The sequence below is a fragment of the Castor canadensis genome, chromosome 3 (genome assembly GCF_047511655.1).
Source record: "Castor canadensis chromosome 3, mCasCan1.hap1v2, whole genome shotgun sequence".
Taxonomy (NCBI): Eukaryota; Metazoa; Chordata; class Mammalia; order Rodentia; family Castoridae; genus Castor; species Castor canadensis.
The window spans coordinates 54038041-54054278 of record NC_133388.1 but is presented as its reverse complement, the minus strand read 5'-3'; the positions used below and the strand labels follow the sequence as shown (position 1 = coordinate 54054278).

General features: G+C 35.9%; 1 protein-coding gene and 1 pseudogene across 1 annotated transcript; one reads left to right on the top strand and one right to left on the bottom strand.

Annotated features, from left to right (window-relative positions):
• Positions 1-2: 2 nt before the first annotated feature.
• Positions 3-13433, top strand: Tmx1 (thioredoxin related transmembrane protein 1). Its single transcript, XM_020165027.2, has 8 exons — positions 3-238; positions 2906-3021; positions 4619-4664; positions 6056-6184; positions 8174-8219; positions 8310-8411; positions 8524-8590; positions 11780-13433. The coding sequence occupies exons 1-8, from the start codon at positions 90-92 to the stop codon at positions 11956-11958; spliced, it is 834 nt and encodes a 277-aa protein (XP_020020616.1). The 5' UTR covers positions 3-89; the 3' UTR covers positions 11959-13433.
• Positions 3947-4271, bottom strand: LOC109687221 (small nuclear ribonucleoprotein G pseudogene; annotated as a pseudogene).
• Positions 13434-16238: the final 2805 nt, after the last annotated feature.

The window sequence follows — 16238 nt, the reverse complement described above, 5'->3', positions numbered from 1 at the left end:
GCATGGGCGGAGCGGACGCCGGGGCGGAAGTGGGAGCTGCTGCGGGGAGGGGTGGCGGCTGCGCGTGCTGAGGTGGGCGAGCGGCCGACATGGCGCCCTCCGGGCGTCTGGTTTCTTTGGTGGCCTTGGTGGTGGTGTTTTGGGGGGCTCCCTGGGCCCACGGCCGGCGGAGCGACGTGCGCGTCATCACGGACGAGAACTGGACAGAGCTGCTGGAAGGAGAGTGGATGATAGAATTGTGAGTGTGGGCGGTCGTCCCGCGGTGTGGGCCGGGGGCCTTCACTCGAGCGTGCACACCTGGCTTCACCCCCACCTTCCCCAGGCAGGCCCCCCACCCCATTCCCAGGACCGCGCCCCCAGTCGTGGAGCGGGCCTCCCGGCGGCCCCCATCCCCAACTCTAGGGATCTGCCGCCCGCTCGCGCCCTGCTCGTTTCTTACCCGGGAATATCAAGTTTCTTTAAAGTCTGCACTCGAGTTTCGTTTATAGGGCTGTGTGCACCGGAGGGATTCCGTGCCAGGTCGCGTTCTCCAAATTTCTTAACGGGTTTGGGGATGGAATTTGGTGGGGTGAGGTTTGACTGCTTCCCAGATAGTTTATTTTAGAATGATCCTCACAGATAGACTTCTAGACTTTCCACCAAACTTTCCCGAAGAGGCTATTGAGTAAATGTCTCCTTGCCTTTTATCTATCCTTAGGATATCCATTTGTAGTGTTGGAATTTGGGGCTCTCTAATTGTTTAATAGGTTAGGTACATTTTTATTGTGAATGCTGAATAAGTTGAAATTGGCTTATTTGAAAATGTTTATTTCCTTGTTTTCTTCCCCTGTGTGCATTCTTTCTCTTTCACTCCGCCTCTCATTTTTCCTTTGAGGGGGGATGTGTATGCAATGAAGAGAATGCCTTAATTGTGATTCCTAGGCCTTTGTAAGTGGTATTGCATTAAAATATAAAATTAATATATTAGTGTGATTGTTATCTCTTTAAGAGCGACAGGTGATTATTGTTCAAAACGTGTCTTCTGTGGTGGTTCTACTTTAATAATATCTTTCTACTTTGGTAGGAAATAAACTGCCTTTGTTTTAGATACTAAATTGGTGGTGCTGGTGGTTGTACCGATGAATGGTCTTACTACCATATTGATAAAAGCACCATTACTGAATATTAACTGCTGACACTGCTCAGCACCTGTGTCTATATTACCGTATTTAATTTCCTACACATTCCCTACAGATGAGAAACAGATACTTGAATACCTTAGTTGGTCTGTCCAGATATTGCTGTACTGCTTTCTTTGGGCCTCCAGAGAAAGTATGCAATAATTATTGTTCGAACACCCCCTTTAACAAGGTTTAAGTGAGTGTTTTCCTGTTTCATGGATACAGTTAGGGTTGTCAGTTAGGGAGGCAGGAGGAAGTGGACATCCTCAAGGGAGAACCCGCAAGACCAAATCAGTAACTCCTGAGTCCTTAAAAAAATAAAAAACTTAGAACATTTCTATGGAGGATAAGATGGGCAAAATGTTTAGTATGCATACAATCTACAACTCAGAGAAAAGAATTTTGCAGGCACTGTTTAAGCTGCAGGGAAGAGGAACTGTAACCACTTGGCAGCATTTGTTTTTGAATCATGATCATGAGTCCTTTGATTTACATTGTGCCCATAAAATATTTAATATTACAGGCAATATGTTAGACACTAGTAATTATAAATTTATATGTAAAATACAGTCAAATATTACATTTTGAAGCTCTTGGTCAAACTATAAATACAGCAGTCAGAAAATGTACTAAAAGGGAAAACTGACAAAATAATGAATAATCCAAATTGGAGCATCTACCTGAACTCATAGAGGATAGCGTTTTTTTCTTTTTCATTGCCTAAAGATTGAGGTTAAAAACGTCTTTAAATGACTAAGAGACAGCAAACTGGAAAGATCTAGTTACTATTCCTAATAGTTTAAGTAGTTAAAATTACAAGTAAATTGTTTTCAGTAAATCCATTTCTGATCAGTTTTGTTATAGTGATGTTTTCACTGTAATACAACTTTCTGTTTAGGAGTTTGGCTTTTATATGTAATACAAGTTTGTCTAGTTTTACATGCCTATTTAGGAGATTGATTTTCTTAAAACAAGTCAAGAAAATGTCAGGTATAGAAACTATATATTTCTGTCTTAACAGGTATAGGTTTCATTCTTTGGGTTCCATAAACTGAGGCAGATTATAAGATATATATAAGAAAATGGAGAAATTAAATCCTAGGACAAAGTTAGGACCTGGAAAGATAATGAAATTCAGAGAAGTAATTAGAATGGTAATGTGCTTGGCCATAGAATGTGTAAGCCCCCAGGTCTGTCCAAAAGAGTATTGTTTAGCTTTGTTAGTATTTGTGTGTGGGTTAGGTTTTTAAGTAATACTTTTACATAAAAATGCATGTCTCTAACTTTTTTTTACCATTCTAGGCCAGACTGTCTTGTGGCAATCATTCCCAGTAGTGATTTAAGTTAGAACTTAGGTTTCCTTGTGTACCACAGACCAGGGCACTTCCTATTTTTCTAGTACCTTACATTTGTGACTCTGCAGTGTAAAATTAAAATTGGTGCACTACAAAAAACACTTGAGGTTTTTGGTGGTCACATTTTAATAGAAAACTCCAAAGGTTTTTGAAGAGCTGTTTGGCATGTGGGAAAACTCTGCTTAACATTATCAATTCATATTTTTAATATCTAGATCGTTAGACCCACTTACAACTTTTTTTAGCTGCACAAAATTAACCACTTTGTCATTTTCAGTATAAAAATTCTTCATATATTATGTCTAAAATCTTTATCATTTTATGTTTTATTCCAAGATAAATGGTCATTAGAGTGTTTAACTTTTTAAATTATTATTATTATTTCTTCAGTTATGCTCCCTGGTGTCCTGCTTGTCAGAATCTTCAACCAGAATGGGAAAGTTTTGCTGAATGGGGAGAAGATCTTGAGGTTAATGTTGCAAAAGTAGATGTCACAGAGCAGACAGGTACTGTAAATCTGGTTGGTTCTGTTTGTTTGCCAGTTCTGTTGATATTTATCATTTTCCACATTATATGGGCTTTACCTTTCATTAATTAAGTTTTGCAGATGTAATGGTCTGCAGCTAGTTAAGCAAGTATACAATTCGTTAAGTCCACTAGACTTGCCACCTCCCTGATGGGGGCTCAGTGTACTTTGGTTGCAAAAATCAAATTCTCTGTTTTTGGATATAACATGCTCTAAGGCAACTTGAGGCATCACCCTGTCCTCTTCCTTACCCACATAACTTTCTCCTCTTTTTGTGTCCAGGCTGCAGACTAGTATGTAAGATGCCTTTGAGAAGTCCTAGAATACTGTGGTCCAAGTAAACATTGGGCTAGGCTATCATTTGCATCTACACCAAACTTTAGAAAGAGCAATATGTGGTGGTGTTTCTTTATAGGGTCAGGGTCACATTCTTTGATAAGAGATACGAATCTCTGAAATTGAATTCCAGATTAAATACCCAGTCAACCTGGGTTCCTGGCTGTCCTGTTTCAAATAGTAGTAATGAGTACTATTTATTAAGCACTCACTTACTGCAACACACTTTCAAGGGTTTTGTATTTATTATTTAATCCTTATACAACCTTGTGCGATATAGAATATTCCCATTTTACAGATAAGAGAATTTAGGTACAAAGAGGTTAATCCTCAGTCATCAGTGCTAGACAGATAGTTAAAAGTAAATGTTAGCTGCTGGTGTTACTGCTGTCTTACAACAGATTCATAGTATTCCCTTTTTATCAGCAATTTGGCCTTTGTTTCTTAATGCCAAATTCAATTTCATTTGACTTGAGACCTTCTTAAGACCCTATAATAATTGTGTTTTCCCATGACTCATCACTAGTATTATTTTTTTTGACTATTACTTTTTTTAACTTAAAGTTTATTTAACAAGTTTAATATGAAAAGTATATGACTCAATTTTCACTTCATAGTAAAATAGGCCCTTTGAGAGGGGACGTGGATTTCTTTGCTGAACAGTCATTAAGCTTGTTCCAAGGCTTCTAACATGATCATACTATTGCCTGATATTACCACCATTCCAGTAATGCTTTGTTGCCACTAGTTGACATCTACACATTCATCTATTTCAAGATTCATAAAGAGATCAAATCCTCGCACTATTCCTTGGACATATCTGCCACCATTTCATTTCAATGACAACTTCTTGACCATAAATTTTTTTGGCTTGGGAGGGTATGCTTTACTCATGGTGGGCTTTTAGAGCTTCTTTTAAATGGAACTTGCAACCTCCCTAATGCTCCTATGGTAGATTCGTATCACCAATATCGTTAACCACACAGTGGTATAACTGGTCTGGTGCTTATATGTAGTTACAAATATTTTCAGTAGTCAAGCTTCACAAACTTTTTAATTGGCATATATGCAGCAATATTTTAAGTTGCTCTATGTACATAATTCATATTTTCATTATTGCAAAGATAACTATTTTAGGTATTTTCATGTTCTTGTTAACATTTAAATAATTCAAAATCAACCTTTAAGTAGTCAGCAATTGAGCCACATAAAACCTGCTTTGTGTTCGTTATCATTTGTAGGACTAAGTGGACGGTTTATTATAACTGCTCTTCCTACTATTTATCAGTAAGTATTTGAAGATTCTCAGTTATGGGGAAAGATGCACCATGGCGTAATCATCTTGGATCCTGTTGAAGAGCTGATGTAATCTCATATTCAGCAAGAATTTTAGAGAGCTTGTTCTGCTCTTACTGGTAACCTAAGTTCCTTTAAATAGACAGTGATAAATGCAGTTGTTTTGGAAGGTGATGTTCCTGTGAAATGGTGTTATCCTGTTGAGTAGTAGTGAGTACCATAGGAATTTGGGGGGGGGCGGTAAGCATTCCATTCTGAAGATGGTTAGAAACATGGTATGTTTAAAAATTGGCCAGAAAGGGCTGTTGCACATCTTAGGGAGAGTAATATGTGACACTGTTGTGTAAGTCAGAATAAACGAGATTATATATTAACACCTGCAGTATCAACTCGTTTATTTTGACTGTCTTCTAAACTAGAGGTAGGAAATCGCAAATCTGTCTGTACTGTACCTTAATGTAATTAGCTGGTAGTCTTAAGGCCAAGAGGTACTTCTTTCCTTACTTAGCATCTTGAAAATGAGTTGGCAGTTCCTTGTGTATGTCTGTATCTTGCTTTTCTTTGTTCATTTTTCTGCTTTTTAAAAATTCACCCCTACTCCTTTTGTGTCTATTAAAATTTCTATTCTCTGTTTCCTTAAGTGCTCATCTCCCTTTTCACTCAGTGTTTTTCCCCACATGCCCCTTAGCTGACTATAATGTCTCCTTTTTTCACTATTCAGTGCCCCCTGAACTTGTCTGCTATTTCCTGCCCTTTTTTCTTTAGTCATGTTGTTTATCTTGCCTTTGTCCTAATTTCTGCTTCCTGAAATCTTACTCCTCCATCAAAGAACAGTTCAAATGTCACCTCTTCAAAATTTCTTTTTGAATAGGGGCTTTCTTGTCTTGCTCTGATGGATAAAGGTTCCCCTAATGCTGTTGTAGGTAGCAGGATGCTACTGTATTTTTGCACTTGAAGCTGTGGGAGCTGAGAGAACATTCATAACTTGCCAGACTCCATACGTGGAAATGGGAAGTAGGAGGTGGGTGGAGGGAAGAGTGCAGAGTTGACTGAATAGAACCACTGAAATCCCTGGGAAGAAGTATGGTACCAGATGCCTCCAGCAGTTTAAAGCAGAATGGGTGAGATGGTGAGATGATGACTGAAAGTACCTGAAAAATACTTTAAAATTTTAGCTAACAGTTCAAAAATAACTGTTAGCAATGATTCTAGTAACTTCATATAGTAGTACTACACATAGGCTTACAAGTAGTTTTTTGACATTTATCTTACTGTGTTTCGTAGTTTTATTACTCGAAGGAATAGCAACAGAGTGAGGTGAAGAAATAATAAATATAAAAATTATTTCTTAGTGCTATTTAATACTTAATTCTGATCTTTAGTTGTAAAGATGGTGAATTTAGGCGCTATCAGGGTCCACGGACTAAGAAGGACTTCATAAACTTCATAAGTGAAAAAGAGTGGAAGAGTATTGAACCAGTTTCATCATGGTTTGGTCCAGGTTCTGTTCTGTAAGTATAAGGGATTTTTCTCTTATTTACTTCAGAATTAGTTGGAACAAATAATTATAGTTCATGTAAATTGTGTGTGCTTTTTCTTGGGCTCTTGAAATATATTCAGATTTTTGTGTGTTTGCTATTTTTAGTTTGACCTTCTGAATCAAACATAGCTTTGTGCTTGTTAAGCTAGGAAGAGGCATTCTATAAAATCGACTTCAGTGCCTTTAAAGGAATGTTTTAGCTTTGTATATATATATATATATCTCATTAAAAAACTAAAAGACTGAGCTATGTAATGGGTAAAGCTATTGGTTGGGCATAATAATTTGAATGAGAGGACTCACATTTACCATTAGGCTTTAGTTGTTAAAGTGATTAAATTATGTTTGTTTAATTCCACTGTCTGGTAACTTGTATGAATGGTGTGTCTGAAAACTGACTGATGTGATTGTTGAGTTTATAAGGTAGGTAGAAGGTAGATAGATTTCTCCATAGCACTTAGGACTGGGAATGGCAAGTATGTTTCCTGCTACACAGTTGGTGTATAAGGCCTAGCTGGTCATTAAAGACTTTGAAATAGTTTTGCAGTCATCATGGCCTCATTCTGGGGGTGACTAAGCTATTTCTGCCCTCTCACTGTACTTGCCCTTAGACGATGACACCAACCATATAATAGATAAATGCTCTGTGTTCTGGGAGTGGGGGAAAAGTCACTTCTGAGCAGTATTTTGAAGTAGAATATCTTTCCCTTTTTTGTCTTTTCCTGACAAAACCTCTGAATTGTTCTTTACTTTGTCAGAGCTCACCCACTGCACCACCCAGTTGGGTTCCAACCCAGTTGTGGAACCTAGTATTTCTAATAGAGTTTAATCAGTGTAGACTACTGTGAGGCTGCATAGTGTTGAAACATAGTGTTGTATGTTTCAGTTCCTTATTGCTATTCCCACTTGGCCTTTTAAACAGCAGGAACAACGTGATTAAAGTACTTTTCCGTGTTGACCTTAAAATAACTGATTTTTGTTTTTTAAAATCTAATTAAATCTAACCTTCTCTGTTAGAAGAAGGTGATTGTTTATGTTTCTGTTGAATCCTCATATAAATAACCCATCCCTTTTTAGTTGGTAGACTGAACAGGGGGCACTCACAATGTCAGCCCAGCAGGGCAGTTGGATCAAGCTATCCCTGACCTTTGTATCAAAAACTTCCTGGCAGTACCAGTTGTACTTCTTGCTAGAAGGAAATGGTTGGAACCCACAAACCCTTCTTATTTTTTGAAGCGCATTTTTCAACTGTCCATATAGACTACTTGTACTTAGTTTTATAAAAGTAATATTTTGATAATTTTTTACTTACATGGTAACTTAGCATTTATTTCCTACATAGCTATGTATATGTTATTAAAAGTTACAGACTAAGACCATTGTAAATTTTAATTATTGTTAACAAAAAGAGAGGTGGTTGGTGAGTGGAGGAGGGGGTGTGCTGGTAACCAAACCTATGGCCTCACATGTGATAGACAAGTGGTCTAGCACTGAGCACATCCCTGGTCTGAGAGGTAATTTTTAACTGGAAGAATCACTCAACAAGTGCTCCTGGCAGTTCCTTCAGGCTCTCTTCTTTGTTCATTTTTTAGAGAATTTTAAGAGGGAATAAGAATTGCCATTTCCGGCTGATTTCATAGAGCTTTTGTAACTTCTTTCTTAGTATATTGAGAAATAATCAAACGAAAGTTAAGAGTGAATGTTGAAGCAATGGGAGGAAAGGAAAAGAAATCAAGTTTTATTTATGAGGAAATCAGATGATGGAAGCAAGTCAGAAACAGTTAATTTTCATGAGCAACCCTTATTAGAGGCATGAAGTCAGTGACGCATAGCTAGTTTTGATTAACACCAGAATAAAATCTATCATGTTGGGGAAATTATAGAGCAGAATTTAGAATATGCAGATACAGGCAAATCTGTATATCTTACTCAGTTTTTTAATTATCTCTTTTTATTTTAGGATGAGTAGTATGTCAGCACTTTTTCGGCTGTCTATGTACATCAGGGTATGGCTAAAAATATTTCTATCCTAAACATTTTTAACACTATTTTTTAAAAAATAAATACATTTTTTACTTCTTTTCTTTTGGTTTCAGACTTGTCATAACTATTTTATTGAAGACCTTGGATTACCAGTTTGGGGTTCATACACAGTTTTTGCTTTAGTGACTCTGCTTTCAGGACTATTATTAGGACTTGTAAGTACTTCAGCTCTACAGTACTAGGAAGAAAAATATTTTAAAATGTGGTAATATAGCTATATTAATTGTATCATGTATTATACATTAAGATTTCTGTTTATTTTTGCAGGGTATGATATTTGTTGCAGATTGCCTTTGTCCTTCAAAAAGGCGCAAACCACAGCCATACTCTTCAAGTAAGTGTTTATTTTGTTTTGTGGTACTGGGGATCAAATTCAGGGCCACATGTATGCACGGCAAGTGCTGTGTCACTGAGCTACATCCCCAGCCCTAAAATGTCTTTTTTTTTTAATTCATTATAATCCTATTCATTTCTGTAAACACAGTCACACGCTTAAAACGTGTTGCGCTTCCAGCTTAGTTTACTAAGTGTAGAGTGGTGGTCTCTAACGGCTGTGGTGTAAAGAAAGGATGAGGAGATGCATATTTCAGCTGAGAATGGTAGTCCAGTAGGTTTTGGAACATTATTATTTTCTTTACTCTTAACACTATGGAGGATTTTAGCATTATATATAGCTTGTCAATACTTAGTAACATTGATCTGATGTCAATTTATTTGAAAATTTCATGTTATTCATGAATCCACTTAAATATACCTGAGCTAACAATTAAAAAAAAAATCAAATATATTCCGCTCCTAAAGTAATTTGTTAGTATAGTGACCAGATTTTAAGATTATTCTTTGTATTTAGCTAATTTTCATTTTTAATTTTGGAAGTTTTTTTTTTAACATTTTTATTAGCATATATTAGTTGTACAAGGGGGTTTCATTGTGACATTTCCATAGTGCTTACTTTGTGTTTTGGTTAGGTTCACCTGAACCATCAATCTCTCTTATCCCCCTCCTCCTTCAGTAGGTTACATGTTCTATTTTCATACAAGTATATAAAGTACACCGACCATATTCTCCTTGGATCCCACAAATGTACCAAAGTGCATACTTAGTCACTCACTATAGAATGAATATTATTGCCATACTTGCCAGATTCTCTTATCTCTGTCAAAGTCATCTGCTAAGCGTATACATTGGGTTTGGGGGGGGGTAGTCTACATAGATTAATTTCTCTATCTGAGGATATAGGTGTTTGAATCTGAGTTGTCTTACCAGTTGGTGTAAACTTGAAACTGTATTAGACTTGCCTGGAGAACTTGTTGAAGTACATTGCTGGCCCCTGCACTGGATTTTGTATTCAGAGATTCTGTGGTGGGGCTGGGACTAACAAATTGCCAAGTGAAGTTGATAATACTGGTTTGAGGACCACTGAGAAGCAGTGTTTTAGAGAAAATGGTTACCACTAGGATAATCTGTATGTCCCTGCCTATGAAAAGCTTGTTTTTTGCTGTTGGCCATAGAAATTTGTTAAGAGTACTGACTCTACAAAGTTCTCTCTTACAGAGGTAAGTGTTCTCAAAAGAGGGAGATAGGAACAGTGAATAGGTTTAATTTTAGAAATTTTCACAGAGTTGAATTGAAGGAAATGATAGCAATTACAAGATTTATTTCTTGGAAAGGAATTTTTTTTTTAATGACTTAGGTAATTTATATCAAGGTGCTCAAGTTGGTCTCCCTTTTACTAAGTCCCACAGTGAAAGTTATTAGAGAAATTTACATCTTCTTAATTTGTAGAGCTTGAAAGGTATAAGTAATGGGTTTTCTAAATGCCTTTACAAATAATTCAAAAAGAAGATAGGTATGTAATGCTCATTTTATCCCAGTAACATATAGTAAGCACTCAGTAAGTATTTACTCTGCGTGTGGTTGTGCAGTTTGCTTTAGTGACATCACTGGCAAATATTAATCCAAACTTTAATGTGATACTGCCCCTTCTGTAGCAGGGCCATATTTGCAGTTGTTTTCCAGCACATAAGATTGGCTTAGATTTTGAGTTGCTAGAGAAAACAACCCAATTCAGTCTTATCTTCAAGCAATTTTAGTAATTTACTGGGTTGTATAACAAAAAGTCTGAGGACAGAGTTGACTGGATCCTTGGAGTGCAAATGATGTTGTAAGATGCTGGGTGTTAACTGGGCATTGTGGTGCATACCTGTTATCCCAGCTACTCAGGAGGTGGAGGGAGGAGGATTAGAAGTTTGAGGCCAGTCCAGGCAAGGTTACCAGGACCCTATTTCAAAAATAAATAAATAAATAAATGCTGGGGCATATAGCTCAAGTGGTCAGAGTGCTTGCCTAGCATGGGTGAGATCCTGAGTTCTATCCCTAATACTGAGTGGGGGTAGAGGAAGCCATTTCTGAATTGCTTCGTGCTCCATAATTTTACTTACCTGTTCTCATCTTGATTCTTTCTAGTTAGTAGTTTGAGATGATTATAGAAAGCCTTGCTAACAGTAAGAAGGAAATCCATTTTTTTTCCTATAACCACCTGTTTTGGAGAAATTCTGTTGTAGTCATCGTACGTAAAGGGCTCACTTCTTGGAATATTACTGTAAACCAGGGTTTCTCAGCCTTGACACTATTGCCTTTTGCTGCCATATAATTTTTACTCTTGTGATGGACAGTCTTTTTTACATAGTTGAATATTCAACCGTATCCCACTTAGTTGCCAGTAGCACTGCCGCCTCGGCTGTGACAGCCAGATATCTTCATACATTGCTAAGCATTCCTATCACTCTTGGTGAACCACATGGGGTAAGACATAGGGCAGATTCTGTTATCCTAACATAAAGAGGAATGCCAGGCCAACCAAATAACAGGTTGTTAGTGACTGGAAGTTTCTTCCCATAGTTTATTCTTACTAACACTCCCACTCCCAGCCACCAATTCTGGGTTGTTTGGGATTAGGGGCAGTCTGGGATCAGTGAACACAATAAAGCTCTGGCCCAGTTCCATCTCCTATGTCTCACTAATAGTGTGCTCCGAGCTTAAGTGAACTAGCAACTGGCCCTGTAAATTAGGGTGTGCATGTATGGTCCCCTGATAACTATATTCTTCATTGTTTTTAATTATACCTTAATAAAGTTATATAGACAAGGATGGGAGAAGCACATTTACGAGACTAGAAAAAATATTAATAGCAAATTAAAATAGTTTCATTTAATACTGTGAGTATGTGTATGTGTATACACATATACATCTATATATATGTGGAATATTCACAGCATTAATGCTGATTTGTTAATTTCAGATTATTTTGTAAGTAGGTGGGTAATTAGAATGAATTTGTTAATTAAAATGGATCTTCAGTTTTTATAATATCTACTGGTGGTTTTTTTCCCCATTCATTTATTCCTTTCCAAACAAATAGCTGGAAAAAGGATTTTATGGCATATGAATTATTATATCTTGATTTTACTCTGAAGCAAATCTAAGAATCAACAAAAACACATTTCTGGTTTTTGTCTTCAAGAAAAATCATTACCAGAATTTTCTCAGCCTTTGAAAAAAGTGGAGGAAGAACAAGAGGCTGATGAAGAAGATGTTTCAGAAGAGGAAGCAGAAAATAAAGAAGAGACAAACAAAGACTTTCCACAGAATACCATAAGACAACGCTCTGTGGGTCCATCATTGGCTACAGATAAATCCTAGTTAATTTTTACAGATACCTTAATACTACAGTTTTGACAAAAGCAAAAGATCGATCATTTGTTTTGAAGTGAACTGTGACTTGCTTGTATTTTGCAGGGCTCAGTGTAAGTGATCATAGATTGAACAGTTTTCATTCAGAAAATAAAAGCAACTATAAAAGTGTGGAATTTATGATTTATAAACATGTGGCGGTTTAAACAATAATTTTAGAAAATCTGGTGCCAAGCAGTAAGACTTGTGTTATGTTTATTAATGGTAATCTGTTTCAAGTCTGAGATGAAAAATTATATTTCCCAAGATTTGCATTACTCTGGGGTGTTTAAGAAGATTACTTTAGAGAAAAAGATTTCTCATTTGATATGATTTTTCTCAGTTTCACTGTGTGAAAAAAAAGAACATATTTCCCATAAATGGGAACTTTGCCCCCACTGTCTCAAGAAATTTGTACTTCAATTGAAACTGTGGTCTTTAGAGGTAGAGTTAAAAATTTCCTCATAGATTTTAGATTATGCAACTAATAAAAACTCTCTTGCTTTAATTATAGTTTTCTACACATGATATAACAGGACATAACTACTGATTTAGGCAGGTTTTGTAAGTCCATGGTATTCTCGGGATTCCTGTAAAGGTTGATTACCCTTTTTGGTCTCTAGTTAAGTGTATGGCTTGTGTTTTTTGTCTTAGGTTACATTTTTTTAAATTGGATGATAGGAAAAGTATGACTGTTAAATTTGCTGTTGGTATATACTATTTTTGTGTGTGTTTGAAACTGAACTGAGAGAACCAACTAATTGAACTGTTAAGATTTTGGCCATCCATTCCAGATTTTACATTATTATTGAACCTTGTCTTGAATTTTTCTTTGCCTTTTTTTTTTTAATTGTGAAGATGGGTATTCCTGATTTTTTATTTGATATTGAAAAGCTTTGTATATTTTGGAAATTCAGAGCTTAATTTGATATAAAATAAAAGTTTGCATTCTACTCAGGAAAAAACATCATCTGTATATTTTCAACATTATCTTTGTTCTCACACTGAGAGTACTTAATTGATTTTTCAGTCAGTAAATGCCTGATGTTTTAAAATCATAACATTTTCATGTTTTTAAAAAAGACAAATTTCCTATTTTGTTATTGATTACTAATAATATGTGGTATTTCACATGTGGGTATCAGCAAGATGAAATAGTTTTCACCTTACAACAGGGGAGGGTGTGATGAACGACCATATTTGCTGCAACGAAGGGAAAAACCATAAACTAACCATTATGTAATAGATGATGTTCTGCCCCTTTTTAGGTTCTCTTTCTGTGTGAATCCATTAGACTTTCAGTATCATAACGTACAAATTTTTTTAAAGGCCTGCATTCAGAATATTAAATATTCCTACCATTGAGAAGTTTGGATGTGTAATTTGCCATGCCTTAGAAAAATATTCTGAGTGCAAAATAAACTTTTCTAAGCACTAATGCCAAAGACCAGTTTGATTTCTAGTTAATTGCTTAATTGCTTTATATTTAACAGTGTTTCGATGAATAGTTGTGTCACTATACATGTACTTTATATATGTTTAATCAAAAAAGGTCTTTTCTGTTAGTTGATTGAGGAAAATAATAGTCATTAATTAAACATTCCCTCCATAATCATCTCTGCCACTGAAGTATTACAAAAACTGGTCTTAGTGGAAAAATGCAGTATTTGGCCACACATTGTTAATGATTACCAGCAAAACTGGGAGAAGTCTTCATGAAGATTTTGGATAAGTCTAATAGCTACTCTAGTACTCACAGTACCTTTTGGAACTTTGTTAAGTTTTTCCTGTGTTTATTCATTTAGTCCTTACATATAAGACAGGTAAGCATCTTTCAATAGTCTCGAGTTATGGTAGAAATTAGTAGAATGTGAATCCAGTTCTCTTTCTAAATCGTCATTTTTCAGTAAGAATACTGTAAATTCAGTCTATTTTGGTTTTAAAATCTTCTATCAGAATATAGCAACCAATGCTATTTGAATAGAAATAACATTTCAGAAATACCATAATTATTCAGTATTTTGCAATATCTTAATGTTAGTTACTGCATACATGATACTTTTGAAAGCAGTTTTCTCTCAAGTTGTGTCCTTAAATCCAGTGCGTAACAGGCATAATGCTGGACTTAGATATGGAATAATCATTTTGAACAAACCTTTTAACTCATTTTAGGACATTCTAATTCATTTTCATAGTTTCCAACAGTTCTTAAAAATTTTTGGTTTGGGTCTTTTACTCATTTGGTTTGAGATTTAAATGAGTGCTGTTAGTGATTGTATAATTCTAAAGGTAAAATTTGGACATCCTTGCAGGTATAGGTATATCATATTACATATCTGGCAGCTTTTGTTTTTATTTGAAACTTTTTTGGGTGTAACTGGAGCTTGAACTCGGGGTCTCATGCATACCAGGTTAAGTGGCATACCTGTTACATCCCAAGCCCTAATATTCCCTTTTTAAAAAAATAAGTGTTTACTGTAAGTTTTATATGCCAGTATTTTGGCCATTAGTGAAATCACTTGTCTGTGTAATACTTTTAAAAGTAAGTGATACGTTTTCATAGTGATAGCACACCTAAGCCTCCTATGTTGAAAGTGAAAACAAAATGAAGATGAAGAAATAGAGATCTGATTTATATAAGAAAATATTTTAAAGTCGGTGAAAATACACTTCAATTTGAGTATAACCTAAGCAAGATAAATATTTTTAAAAACCTAGCTTCAGTGTTTTTAGTAAAACAAGAAAGTAGATTATAACAACTAAGATACTTGGCAAGAAGAGCCAACTTACTGCTACCTAGGCATTCCTACAAAATTTCTCTAAACCGATGTCTTCCTTCTTCCACAGAATATACTTCTTGGTTGGAATTTAATATCCTTAACTATATTCCTTCCCTCTGCCCTAATTCATATTCCTAAAGCCACAAATCAGTTGTTTATGAACTTTACATACTGTCTTAGTTTAAGACTAATTCAAAATCCTTTAAGTCCTGTAAGTGTTCTTTTTCCACAAAGTAGTGTTTTTGCCATTCTATGGCAGTTACGTTGTGTTCTGTAATACCTCTTTTGCATTTATTATATCTGTTAGCTGAGAAACTAATAGCAAATTATCACCTGATCCTTGTTTACTTGTAGAATGACTTCTGAGGCTTCTTTACCTTTGACAAGATAATCACTGCATTCATGGGTTGTCTCCAAAGCCTGATTCCTTGAGGCTTGATACTCTATAATCTCAAATTTAGAGTAGTGTTGTGGAGACTTATGTACATTGATTCTCATGTTTTTAAAAGAAATAAGCTACTAATGATGTCTGTCCTCTACTGAGACAGACAAGCAAGAAAAGAAAAGGAGCCATCTTGCCCTTTGCTTCCATACTGAATAGTGTTGTTTCATTATACTACTGTCTTATCCTTCACAACAGAAACCAAATTTTCAAGTCTTCCAACTCCCTGCATCTATAGTGCTTCAAGGAAAACTGACTTTATTCTTGCCTATCAGGGTTGAGTATTGGTAAGACATGCTAATTCAGTTTAGTGATGGACATCGTCAATGGACTTGTCCAATTTGAGCCAATGACATATTGGGGACTTCTTAAAAATAAGCTAAAAGGAGATGCAGTTCTGTTCTTTTAGCATGGCATTATCTAGATGTGACAGAATTTGAGCCAGTGACATATTGGGGACTTCTTAAAAATAAGCTAAAAGGAGAGGCAGTTCTGTTCTTTTAGCATGGCATTATCTAGATGTGACAGAATTTGGTCATTCCACAACCGGACAATTAAGCCAATACTTTGGAGGGCAGAGCCAGGAGAATCAGGAAAGCAAAGCAAAAGCTCCAACAATACACCCTACCTGGACACCTTACTCGAGATAATTTTTCTTATTAGCCATTTTGAGTAAGAAGTTTTAATTTCCTGAAACTAAGCTCTCTGGACTTTGTGATGATAGTGTCATCTTTCATCTGAGGGTACTCTCATGGTTTATTTCTCACCGACATCCCAAGATCAGGAGGAAAAGAGTTTGATTGAGATTAACACCAACCAAATCAGACACATACTTGAAACACTAGATAATAAAAGTAACCTTTCATTTGTTGGAGCTATTTTTTATTGCTTTCTTACTAATCTAGTGTTATTTTCGGTAGGCATTAGAGAAGAAATATTGGACTCCAAAGTGTGGGGTTCAAGTGTAGCTGTTTAGAGTGAAATAAACTTTAAGCCTAGAAAGACCCTTGTTCAGCTTTTTAAATCAT